Genomic DNA, 13,474 nt, shown 5'->3' with positions numbered 1-13,474 from the left:
ATGGAAGCTCTTCTGTTTCTTCTGCTCCTGGAGAAGAGGACATCTCAAAAGCAAACAGGGACACAGTTTTGTCCTGTCCTGCCATATTTCCTGATGTGCTCGGAGACACACTGCACCATCAAATGGCGGAAGATGGCCTGGAAATGGCTGGCTGAGGAGTTATTATTGCAGCCCCCTGAAAGACACACAACCACATTTACATATACAGTTATCTGGATAATATGCACGTGTAAAGACAAACCACATTGTAAAAAAAATTTGAAATTTTTACCTGACACCCTGACTGAATTAAACAGGAGCTCCAAGTGATCCTGGCTGAAGTGGTACCTGGTCTGTTCTCTCAAACCCCCAGTCGGTCGTGGCAGATGGCCGCTCACACTGATGGAGTAAGGGGGAGGCAGGTTTAGCCTAAACCGGCTCAGTTATGGTTGAGGTCCAAACACAACCTCCATTTCTGCTCCTTGTGCGACCCCTTCTCTTTTCCAATGGTTATAATAAGTCTGACAGAGAGAGGTACCCCCCAATCCTTGTGGATTTTAGTATAACAATGGCCACAAGGTGGGCTATACATGGACACACTTTATCAGTGTATTATTTTACTTAGTACCCCTACACATAGCCCATTCTAAAATGGCCAAACTCTAACACTCAGTAGTTTATTCTAACCTCCCCAACAACTCCACACCATTCCAAACCCTTTGTGAAGTGCCGTGAGACGATGTGTGTTGTGACTTGGCACTATAACAATAAATAAAACTGAAATAAAATAAAACTGAGATGTATTGCTAGTGCTGAAGCTGTTCTAGAATCATCAACATCAGAGTGACAATGTTGATTATAAACCCCATCACAGACAGGTACCTTGAAGGAAATGTTTTGTCGGTATAACTATGGCAAACAATGATACTTTGATGTATTCATGGCTTTGCTTGATAGAAGGTGCATTGGAAGATCTGAAATTTACAAATTATTAAGAACAATAAGTGTATCCTTTACTGAAGTGTGTATATCTGATTCAGTCGTGTTGTTGTTTTATTCATAATACTTTATGAGCCAATGTGTCCTTCTATTTGGTTGTTAATTTGATGTTGACAAAAATACATTTTAACTAAGGGCCAAATAAAGGACCATTCTATATTTAAATAAATTGTGTTATAAAATAAACAGGGCTCTGGGGAAAAAAGATCTGGTCAATGGAAATTGATTCATCAGCAGCCAGGCACAATTTCTGTCTTTCTGGTAATTTTGCAGAACATTGCCTTAATTAACTACAGCAACATCATAACGTTCACATAGCCAGTCATTAATACTCACAACACTGGGCACAGGCATGGGTTCAGCCTCTTGGGCATGAAGACTCCAGTGACAGGGGCTCTTGTGCCTTCTTTGAGGTCTGAGATGTCCTGGTATCCACAGGCTAAAACCAAGGATAACATATAAATCATTTCATAGTGTATTACAAAATACATAATCGATTCCTTCAGATTATGTGGAATTGAATTACAGTATCCTAAAAACATAGTCATATACCAACCTTGCGGAGATGAGCAGGGAAACAGAAGAATGAAGGAACAGCTCCAGCTCTGATCCTGACTGTCTGGCCAGTCCTATTGCTAGCTAGTTTCCCCGCGGGTTTCAAATTATCATGCACTGAAATTCACAGTATTTCCCCCGAAGTTTGCACATTCTGGTTTTAAATTATGTTATCTCGGGTAAATACAATCATACATATATTTTTGTTTTTACCTGCGAAAGGTAATGCCAGCAGACCTGGTTTGTACTGTAAATAGATTGGTACATTTCCACAAAGCACACAAATGAGGCATCTTTTCCGATCGCTGTGGCAGTGACATCGACATTCGGTCCAGTGCCCAATGAAGCGTCTACCTATACATGTCTAGGGCGCATACCTACAGAGTCTGGAGCAGGCAGCGCCCTCTGGTGTACGGCCATGCAAATTACCTTCAAGTCACTGATTGTTTTGCTACACCATAAGCAGTACGATTGTAGCAAAAGTGAAAGCAAGCCAAAAAGAAGGTGTAAGGCAACATTTGTGACTCACAGCAGCAGATTCATGCAGTTGTATTTACTGATTAGTGTCTGCGTTAAAGGAAAAATAATTTTTTTAAAAACAGTTTGTGAGACGATGTCAATACAGGTTTGTGAATTTATTTTGCACCATTAGTTTTGGAACAATTGGAGCAAAACTGTGAATGTAAAATGTTTTTGATGTGCAACTCAAAGAATACAATTTGTCCACTTGTACTTAAGAGACCGAAGAGATGTAACTGTTGTTTTGTATTTGTGAAAGGAAACATTCAACAATGACAAAACTCCACAGTTACAGTGCACAAATACTTTTGCACCAATAGTTTTAGAACAATTGGAGCAAAACTGTGAATGCAAGAGGTTTTTGATGAGTGATTCAAAGAATACAAATTGTCCACTTGTACTTAACTAAAGAGGTGTAACTGTTGTTTTGTATTGGTGAAAGACAGAAAATTCACAGTTACAATGTACAAATAATTTTGACCCAAATGTATCTTCATAGAAGGCTGTCATCAGCTGCAGCATCTTGGTGTAGTCAACCTATGACTAGGCAAGCTCCATGAATAAATTAGCAAGCAAAAGAAAAATAAATTTAGTTGTTAAGCTAACATTAAGTATAGATTAGTCTACTGTAGTTTTCAGCTCCTCCAAGTCCGAGGCCATGGTTCTCGACCGGAAAAGGGTGGCTTGTCCTCTTCAGGTTGGAGGGAAGTTTCTGCCTCAAGTGGAGGAGTTTAAGTATCTCGGGGTCTTGTTCACGAGTGAGGGAAGAATGGAGCGGGAGATTGACAGACGGATAGGTGCGGCTGCCGCAGTAATGGGGGCGCTGTGCCAGTCCGTTGTGGTGGAGAGAGAGCTGAGCCGAAAAGCGAAGCTCTCAATTTACTGGTCGGTCTACGTTCCTACCCTCACCTATGGCCATGAACTTTGGGTCATGACCGAAAGAACGAGATCCCGGATACAAGCGGCTGAAATGAGCTTCCTCCGTAGGGTGGCCGGGCACTCCCTTAGAGATAGGGTGAGGAGCTCGGCCATCCGGGAGGGGCTCGGAGTAGAGCCGCTGCTTCTCCACATCGAGAGGAGCCAGTTGAGGTGGCTCGGGCATCTATACCGGATGCCTCCTGGACGCCTTCCTCGGGAGGTGTTCCAGGCACGTCCCACCGGGAGGAGGCCCAGGACACGGCCCAGGACACGCTGGAGGGACTATGTCTCTCGGCTGGCCTGGGAACGCCTTCGGCTCCCCCCGGAGGAGCTGGAAGAGGTGTCTGGGGAGAGGGACGTCTGGGCGTCTCTGCTGAGTCTGCTGCCCCCGCGACCCGGTCCCGGATAAAGTGGAAGACGACGAGTACGAGTAGTTTTCAGCTCTCATATTTTACATACTGAAATTCAATAATTTATCATTCAAAAATGTTCTCTCTTGTATTAGACCTGGGGATTATGAGAAGTTACAAATAACTAGCAAGGAATGTTAACTGATTTTGAAAATGTATAAGCAGTAATTCAAAAAATACAGAGGATCCTATGTAATTGTGACATTAATTGTGACAAAGAATGCATCTTCTGTGGGTGACCAACCTTTCAGATGTTTCTTTTTCTATTTTCCTTACCATTGTAAAAAATTTTATTAAAAAAAACACTTCAATTATGACTTCAGGGCTGTCACTACAGGCATCTTTTACTTATTTGTCCTTTGTGCATTGTCCAACACAATGCCCAAATCATTATGGCAACTCTAGCAAACGATACATAATGTTGCTGCAATCGCTCACAGCCCTCTCGTCAGTGTAAATCTCTCCAGGATTGCAATTAAGAATTGGCCCACTTGCAAACACTTGGTTCTGTGTACATTTAAAATGTGACTTAAAGTGCATTAACATTATTGTGCAGGTTGATGCTGCATAGTAACCAATATGTTTATTGGATGATTTGTTTTTATTGCAAAAAATCTTTATTAGCACAAAGATATAACAAAGAATAGAACATACAATATGTCACAACGTATACCAGGGGGTAGGCTACAACAATAAATACACTTAAACAAGACCAGGGACATTGTAATAAATTAAATATATGACCTAAAACATCCATACGTGTTTATAGCTCTTTGTTTGTGCTCTTAGAAATAGTGGATAAACATAGTTCGATTTCCTTGACCCAAACTGGAAAAAAAGCCACAGTCGCCCCAAAAACAATAAGCTTACACCTCAGTGAAAGAGCTGGAGGATGGTGCGGAGGGGTTGAAGCATATGGGGTAGGGGAGTTGTGTCCTTTTTTGGATGTGTGGTCACTTTGTCATTTTTTGAATGTGAATGACAAATTTCTCCATAAAAGTCATCACCAACCTAGAGCGTATCCCATCCATACCGGACTTTGGCGAAGGGGTTGCAGCGTGTGGGGTGGGTTGTTGTGTCCTCTGTTTGGATGTGTGGTCCTCGGCATTTGGATCGGCTGAGCGATGTCGGTGAAGTTGAGCTGGTTTGTGTTTCTCCCTGGGCTGTCTTGGCAGTGGCGGTGATGTGGTGTGTTTGTGTGGTTACGAGAGCATGGTGGGGGCCATCTGCCCTGGGTGTGTGCCGCCGGCCGGGGACTGCTTGCCGGGGACTTTGTCCCGTCTTGGTGTAGGGTTGGAGGGTCCGTTGTGAGTACGGTGCTTGGTGGTGTCTACTCTGTGGGGCAAAGGTTGAAGCAGGGGGTCGGGGTCTGGGCCAGGGTTGTTCGGGTTCAGTCTGTGGGTACTCACACTTGCTATAGCATATTTTTATGGAGAAACCTTATATACACAAGCGTGCTCACACATACACCAACAGGTGTTTAGATTCAGGTATTAACAGATACACAGATGTTCTATATTGAGTTGTAGTTGACACTACATACATCTTGCATTCCTTAGTACCGTGCACTTTACGGTAACAATGCTCCTGTTATATTCAAATTCAAAAATACTTTATTAATCCCAAAGGGAAATTAAGTATATATATATATATATATATATATATGTGTGTGTGTGTGTATACAGTACAGACCAAAACTTTGGACACACCTCATTCAAAGAGTCATATATTTGTTTTATTTTTATTTTGTCAACACATCTGTTCGTAAGATGTTTTAAAAGTTAGTGCTTTTAGTTTATAAAAGAGTGTGTTTTTTGTAACTTTATTAATAAATGTACTCCCCCCAATGCCTGATGCTTTTGATACAGTTCATTAAAGTGGAACTAAACTCGATGTAAAAGTCTAACCCCGCCCCCAGACAAATTTTTAAAAATGCTACCAAATTGGGCAGTGCAAAGAGACACTGAGGATTACGGCCAAGTGTGGGGATGAGCGGAGGTGGTTAGGTGGTGGTGTGGTCATGAGGACAAGCAAAAGTGGCAGCTAGCTTAATCTGATATATTGAAACTTGGAGAGTGAGCAAGGTGATGCAGATAGTTACGCCACAGATACATCTTGTTAGGTGGAGGACTTTTCAACCCCCTCGTCACCAGAGGTTGAGGGAGGCTTTGTGGAGCCCAGTGGGCTTAGATTTTATCAGTTCAAGCCACTGGCTCAAGGCACTGACTCAGTTTCCCGAAGCCGGCGCTGCCGAGGCAATGGAAAACAGAACAGGGTAAAGTGATGTTAGCAGCACCATTGTTAACATGGGCTAATGTTCAAAGCAGTAACAAACTTTCAGAGAGTTTACATTTTCCTGTACAGGGGTTGGACAATGAAACTGAAACACCTGTCATTTTAGTGTGGGAGGTTTCATGGCTAAATTGGACCAGCCTGGTAGCCAGTCTTCATTGATTGCACATTGCACCAGTAAGAGCAGAGTGTGAAGGTTCAGTTAGCAGGGTAAGAGCACAGTTTTGCTCAAAATATTGAATGTGCACCTCAACTCTCCTGTTTCCACCAGAACTGTCCGTCGGGAGCTCCACCGGGTCAATATACACGGCGGGCTGCTATAGCCAAACCTTTGGTCACTCATGCCATTGCTAAACGTTGGTTTCAATGGCGCAAAGAGCGCACATCTTGGGCTGTGGACAATGTGAAACATGTATTGTTCTCTGATGAGTCCACCTTTACTGTTTTCCCCACATCCGGGAGAGCTACGGTGTGGAGAAGCCCCAAAGAAGCCTACCACCCAGACTGTTGCATGCCCAGAGTGAAGCATGGGGGTGGATCAGTGATGGTTTGGGCTGCCATATCATGGCATTCCCATGGCCCAATATTTGTGCTAGATGGGCGCGTCACTGCCAAGGACTACCGATCCATTCTTGAAGAGCATGTGCATCCAATGGTTCAAACATTGTATCCTGAAGGCGGTGCCATGTATCAGGATGGCAATGCACTAATACACACAGCAAGACTGGTGAAAGATTGGTTTGATGAACATGAAAGTGAAGTTGAACATCTCCCATGGCCTGCACAGTCACCAGATCTAAATATTATTGAGCCACTTTGGGGTGTTTTGGAGGAGCGAGTCAGGAAACGTTTTCCTCCACCAGTATCACGTAGTGACCTGGCCACTATCCTGCAAGAAGAATGGCTTAAAAGCCCTCCGACCACTGTGCAGGACTTGTATAAGTCATTCCCAAGACGAATTGACGCTGTATTGGCCGCAAAAGGAGGCCCTACACCATACTAATAAATTATTGTGGTCTAAAACCATGTGTTTCAGTTTCATTGTCCAACCCCTGTATATTCCGGTGTTAATTGATACTCTCATCTGTGGCCTCCTCGAGATCTCTCTCTCTCTCAGCAAAGTCCAAACTCAAACTAATGAAAACATATCAATATTTTACTGTACTGTATAAGGCAGAAATTAGAATCACTTGAGACAATGTAGAATATATATATATATAAATATTTCGATTGTTAAAGAACTGTCATGTATGAAACAATGATAAACCATTTTCTAATGCATAACTTTTCATCTTCAGTTTCCGTCTTTTCTTTTGAACAAATAAGTTATTGTTCTCTGCAATGTGGTCAAGTTTTGATTTCATTTAAATTACAAATTTGACAGTCCGGTTGTTTTCGCGGTTTTTAATTAAAAGTCTGTAGACGGTAAGTGATTTATTGTTTGTCCTGTCCTAATTCAAGCGGTGGTTTTTTATCAATTAAATTAAATTCAAAGATACTTTATTGATCCCCGAGGGGAAATTAGAATTCCATTGCAACCCATCCAAACATACATCATGACACAAGACATGTCTGTGCACCACCTGTGTAAAATCTCTCAGTCCATTAAAGCGAACGCATCTATCTCCTTGGCAACACAGGTAAGCGCGCATGCGCTTTCGTGTAGTGTATGTGAAATCTCAGGTTACAAGCGGTGTTTTCGAGCTGTACTGTGTTGTTGTAATTCAGCAAAATAACATGAAACAGAACTAGTTTCTCTCCCTTTGCTTTTAACTGGGGTATTTAGCAGCGAGCAGACAGACATTAAACGTAGCGGTGCTCGTTTTAAAGGTTGGCTGTTCACAAAAGCCTCGAGCTCCGAGGGGAGAGAAGCAAAGCAAGAGCATTGAGGCTCCAGCAAAGCAGAACAGAACAATTTGGAATGAGGGGAAAAAAGCTATATTTATAAACAGATTAAGTCGTGTTTTAGACTGCCTATTGGTGGCGAATCTGATCTTATTTATGTGCTCGTGAATTTTTGCAGCCGTAACTGGTTCTGGATGACGGCTTCATAGTAGACAGCCGTTCTTCCCTCTTCCCAGTATTGGGTACCGGTGCAAACTCTTTTAGTGCTATGCAGTAATGGACCGTACCAGCACCGCAGAAACAAAGATTTGAGAGAGAGAACAGAGTATATTTGAAAGAAAGCAGAAGTTTTGAGTGCAAGCATTACTAAGGTTGAGTACAAGCAGAATGAAATCGTGTTCTCAAATTGAAAATATGTGCTCTTGATTTTTGGCAGTAAATTCCCCCCATAGAAATCCCATTATTAAAATGGAGAAAAACAATAAGGGACTGCCAAATCTCTAAATTGACAACATGGTAAAAACAGGAACAAGGATGTATGTGTGCCATTATACTTATGAAAGTGTAATTACTCAAAACTAAATGCCTTATATTTTTTGGTGAATTAGAATGAATGATCACAGCTTTTCCCTTTGTTTTAAGTATCATTGTGTTTATTTTGTCCCCTGTGTTCTGGTTTTAGGAACTGGTTTATGAATGGAAATTACCTGATTATTATTGTTACCATTTGCATTATTCTCCCACTGGCCACGATGAAACATCTGGGTATGTGCCGTCTTAATGTTCTCATTGTTAGCAGCTTCTCACAATGTTTTAAAGGTTTATGTAGCCAAAAGTATAAAAGGACAGTCTCCCAATACATGTCCATGGAGTTACATAAACCTGTTGTTATAGTATCACGGGGTCTATTAATGGGATAATAAAATCAGGAAGAAAGACCACTATTTTACCCAATTATTGGCTGATCTGCTACTGTTGGAAGTTAAACACAACTAAAGAACAATTTTAAGGGTGACCAGTTTGAACCTTTTTGACACATAAAGTGAACCACGTTAAAGCTGGACAGGATTTACCATGCTGTTGCCAGTTTATTCAGTTTTTACTGGGTAAGAAAACGGTGGGGATATCTGTGCAGTGAGCCCAGAAGCCCCAGGTTAGTTTGAAAGACCATTTACTATACGGAAATATTTCACAGTTCAAGATGGCTCGAGAGAATCAACCCAACAGAATTCTCATTCTAAGCTTATGTATATGAGCCCAAACAAGAACTCAGAATTAGTCAGTCTTGACTGTAAATGCAAACAGCCGAATGTCATGTGGGGATGTGTTTTTTATCTGAGTGTTGGTTTCTGTCCATATGCAGGATATCTTGGCTATACAAGTGGCCTTTCTCTGTCCTGCATGGTCTTCTTCCTCTGTGCGGTGAGTTGTCACAGTTCTGAACCTATTGGGTTCTATGTTAGAAAGACCCAGATGTACTACAGCTCAAGTTCTAATTTACCAACAAGCAAATAATGAATGTAAATGTAAAGTTATGTATTGATATGCTAACTTTACTTTCCTTGACTGTCCTGTATGTGGTGCCTTTGTCTGCCACTAATAGAAGTTTTTAACTTTAGGTTTCTAAGATACCTGAGTCAGTAACAGGTCAGGTAATCAGGGGTTCTCAAACTTTTGGGGGGCCAGGGACCTCCTTAGCAGTGGTAGAATTTTTCCAAGGACCCCTTAAGATTATTCATGCTGATATTTTTTAAACTGCCTTTTATACTCTTAAATACTGTATAAATTCTGTATATTTAAGAAAAAAAGTAACATACATACATCTGTTATAGAAATAAAAATGTAAAAAAACATATGAACACTTTAAACAGGTAAAAAGTATTATATAAGTTATATTTTAACTCCTAAGGTGTTTTCTTCAAATATCATATCTTAAAGCTTCCACAAAAAAAAAATGTGAAAACTGGAACAATCAGTTTAACAGCTCTTCAGAACTTCACACATGTCCACCGCAGCTGGAAGCACAAGGTCTTGTCCAATTGAGTGTCGCTTCTTACTTTTTGCGGTGCGCTGTGCCACCAGATACGAAGAGCTCTGAGCTTTTTCTGATGTTGTGGCCAGGTTCACCAATTGTTTTTTTTGCCGCATGTAATTCTCACCCTTTCGCTGGAAAAATTATCTTGTTTTATCTTTGCTTTGTGATGAGATGCCGCTTTAGCTTAGCTGGCTTCATCGCTTCGTTTGCTAGCAATTGAAGATACATAATACATTTTGGTCTTCCATCCTCATTCTCGATGAAGCCAAACTCGACGTAACTGTTGTCATACTTTATAATTTAAGCCGATTTGGCTTTTGCCTTACTTGATGAAGTGGACGGAGTTAAATATTTGTCCATTGTGTTAATTAACTCAAGCCCGGAAGATCCACGCCAGTGCCTCCTCGGGTTCGACAACATGTGTTTCACGGACCCCCAACCTAAGGTTCGCGGACACCTTGGGGTCCAGGGACCCCAGTTTTAGGGCCGCTGATGTAAATGACCTCAAAGTTTGACGTCTCGCCGGAAAAAATAAATAGTTATTGCTCCTACAAGGAAAGTTGCAGAGACACAAACCCTTCTATAATTGATCCACATCTGCCCCCGAACAATATTCAATGGTCAAATCCTGACATAATTGAAGCCCCGCCCCCTGAGAACAGGAAGTGTAATATTTTACTTCGGAAGGTCCATATTTGATCCCCTTCACCTTATCAGCATATCACCTAACAACTGTCCCCAGTCACAGATAACATGATGATCATACCGAGAGGTTTGGCCGGAGGGTGTGGCTGTGGCGGTGTGGTGAAGTCCGACGTCAAACCATGGCCTTACTTTAAATTACACATGATGGTCTGATTTACGCCACACTGAATATTGTTGAACTTTATCATCCCCCAAACAGCTCTATTGGATTACATTGAATTTAGATCAACGGCACCCCCTAGGAAATGTGGACCCCTTTATCTCCTTCAAACATCATCGGATCCACTTCAGATTTGGTATGCATCATCGTGGTTTATTGCTGAACACATTTGTACAGCCAATTGATGACTTTACTTTAGTCCCGCCCACTAACAATAAAATTACAAGTTATTTAGCTTATTGACCTTCCTTGTCAGTCTCCAGAGGTTTTAAACTGTGTCTACTAGGACATAATACTTTTGATGACATTTTCAACAACTTCTGTCAACTTCATGACAGGAAGTCATCATTGATCTGTTGCCACCAAACAGGAAGTGAGCGCAGCTTCAATCGGAAAGGCCGAATTTCATTCAAAATTTTGAACGCTCCTCGCTGGAGCAGCCCAATACTGCTTGCAGCTTTAATTTTACTTTCTATAGTGGGTGTGCTTGTGTGGCTACAGTTCAATTCAATTCAGTTTATTTATATAGCGCCAATTCACAACACATGTCGTCTCAAGGCACTTCACAAAGTCAGGTACATACATTCCAATTAATCCTAACCATTGAACATTGCAGTCAGATTCAGTTATTTATTCAAATTGGATAAAATGTTTTTCTATCTAAGGAAACCCAGCTGATTGCATCGAGTCAGAGACTTGTTGCAGTCACTAATCCTGGATGAACATATAGCAGTGGACAGTCACTGGCATTGACTTTGGAGCAATTCTTCATAGTGAGCATGCATGTAGCGACAATGGAGAGGAAAAACTCCCTTTTAACAAGATGAAACTTCCAGCAGAGCCAGGCTCAGTGTGAGTGGCCATCTGCCACGACCGACTGGAGGTTTGAGAGAACAGAGCAGAGACACAAAAAGAACACAGAGGCACTGATCCAGAGGGAATGGATGACTCAACAGAGCTATGACTCTGTGTAAGTTTAGCAACTGTAGTAAAGAGAAACCTAGGATTATTCTTGTTCTCTTCTATTAATGATGAGAAATAAGCTGTTCTAGCTTGGCAAAGTGTCTTTTTATACAACAGTAAGCTATTTTTCCAGATTAAGTAGGAATCCTCTAGGTGTGTAGAGTTCCATTTTCTCTTCAGTTTTCTAACATTGTGCTTTAAAGTACGCAGCTCTGAATTAAACCAGGGAGCCAGCCTCCTATGAATAATTACCTTCTTTTTTAAGGGGGCTGCATTGTCTAATGCACCACACAATGATGAAGTAACACTATGAACAAGAGAATCAATTTGTGAAGGGGAAGAAACAAAATTATTGCCCTCCACTGTGTTTTTCTGTGATAATGAGGAAATTAAAAGTGGAACAGATTCTTTAAAGGTTGTTACAGCATTGTCTGATAATGATCTACTATAATGAAATTTTCTTTCAGGTGTGGAATACTCGGTTAAATTAAACTCAAAGGTTATTAAAAACTGGTCAGACAGGACACAGTTAAGAGAAAATATTATGTCTTTACCCTCAATTCCATATGTCAGCACAAGGTCCAGAGAATGAAGACAAAGGTGGGTAGGTTTGTTAATGTTTTGAGCAAAGCCAATTGAGTCTAAGATAGCATTAAAGGCTATATTTAAGCTATCACTTTCAGTGTCAACATGAATATTAAAATCCCCCACTATAATAACTTTATTTGTATTTAACACTAAATCAGATAAAAAGGTCTGAAAACTGATCTAAAAATTGAGAGTAAGGGCCTGGTGGACGGTACAAAACAGCAAACAGAAGTGGTTTTAGTGCTTTGCAATTTTGATGTCTTCACAGACATTTTTAACACCTCACTGGAGACATGTCATGTGCCAGCCTGCTTCGAGTCCTCCACCATCGTCCCTGTTCCCAAGAAGCCAAGGACCACAGGGCTTAATGACTTCAGACCCGTCTGTGGTGATGAAGTCCTTTGAGCGCCTTGTGCTCTCACACCTAAAAGACATCACCGACCCCCCTCCTGGACCCCCTGCAGTTTTCCTACAGAGCCAACAGGTCTGTAGATGATGCAGTCAACCTAGCCCTTCACTTCATCCTCCGGCACCTGGACTCCACAGGAACCTATGCCAGGATCCTGTTTGTGGATTTCAGCTCTGCCTTCAACACCATCGTCCCAGCTCTGCTCCAGGAGAAGCTCTCCCAGCTGAGTGTGCCCGACTCCACCTGTAGGTGGATAACTGACTTCCTGTCTGACAGGAAGCAGCGCGTGAGGCTGGGGAAGCACGTCTCTGACTCCATGACCATCAGCACCGGTTCCCCCCAAGGCTGTGTTCTCTCTCCTCTGCTCTTCGCCCTGTACACCAACAGCTGCACCTCCAGTCACCAGTCTGTCAAGCTTCTGAAGTTTGCGGACGACACCACCCTGATCGGACTCATCTCTGATGGTGACGAGTCCGCGTACAGATGGGAGGTGGACCGTCTGTTGGACTGGTGCAGCCAGAACAACCTTGAGCTCAACGCTCTAAAGACAGTAGAGATGGTTGTGGACTTCAGGCAGAACCCAGCCCCACCTGCCCCCATCACCCTCTGTGACTCCACAATTGACACTGTGGAATCTTTCCGCTTCCTGGGAACCATCATCTCCCAGGATCTCAAGTGGGAGCCAAACATCAGCTCCCTCATCAAGAAAGCCCAGCAGAGGATGTTCTTCCTGCGGCAGCTGAAGAAATTCAACCTGCCAAAGACTATGATGGTGCACTTCTACACAGCCATCATTGAGTCCATCCTCACCTCCTCCATCACCATCTGGTACGCCGCAGCTACAGCCAAGGATAAGGGCAGGCTGCAGTGTGTCATTCGGTCTGCTGAGAAGGTGATTGGCTGCAGTCTACTGTCGCTCCAGGAACTGTACACCTCCAGGACCCTGAAGCGGGCAGGGAAGATTCTGGCTGATCCCTCCCACCCCGGTCACAGACTCTTTGAAACTCTCCCCTCTGGCAGGAGGCTGCAGTCCATCCGCACCAAAACCTCACGCCACAAGAACAGTTTTTTCCCATCTGCCACCAGCCTTGTTAACA

The 13,474-nt window shown here is 42.5% G+C and overlaps 1 protein-coding gene across 2 annotated transcripts in view; it reads left to right on the top strand.

Moving 5' to 3' along the window:
• LOC124865992 (sodium-coupled neutral amino acid transporter 3-like) overlaps nt 1-13,474 on the top strand; it is a 95,827-nt gene that overhangs the window by 63,922 nt on the left and 18,431 nt on the right. For both annotated transcript variants that reach the window (XR_007037701.1, XM_047361549.1), the window contains exons 8-9: nt 8,200-8,282; nt 8,881-8,939. Coding sequence is in view for 1 of the 2 variants with exons in the window: in XM_047361549.1 (XP_047217505.1) it covers nt 8,200-8,282; nt 8,881-8,939 (142 nt within the window). In the remaining variant the exon portion in view is untranslated. The remainder of the gene's footprint in view (nt 1-8,199; nt 8,283-8,880; nt 8,940-13,474) is intronic.

Source organism: Girardinichthys multiradiatus, chromosome 1 (genome assembly GCF_021462225.1).
Source record: "Girardinichthys multiradiatus isolate DD_20200921_A chromosome 1, DD_fGirMul_XY1, whole genome shotgun sequence".
NCBI lineage: Eukaryota > Metazoa > Chordata > Actinopteri > Cyprinodontiformes > Goodeidae > Girardinichthys > Girardinichthys multiradiatus.
This window is presented reverse-complemented; position numbering and strand designations above follow the sequence as displayed.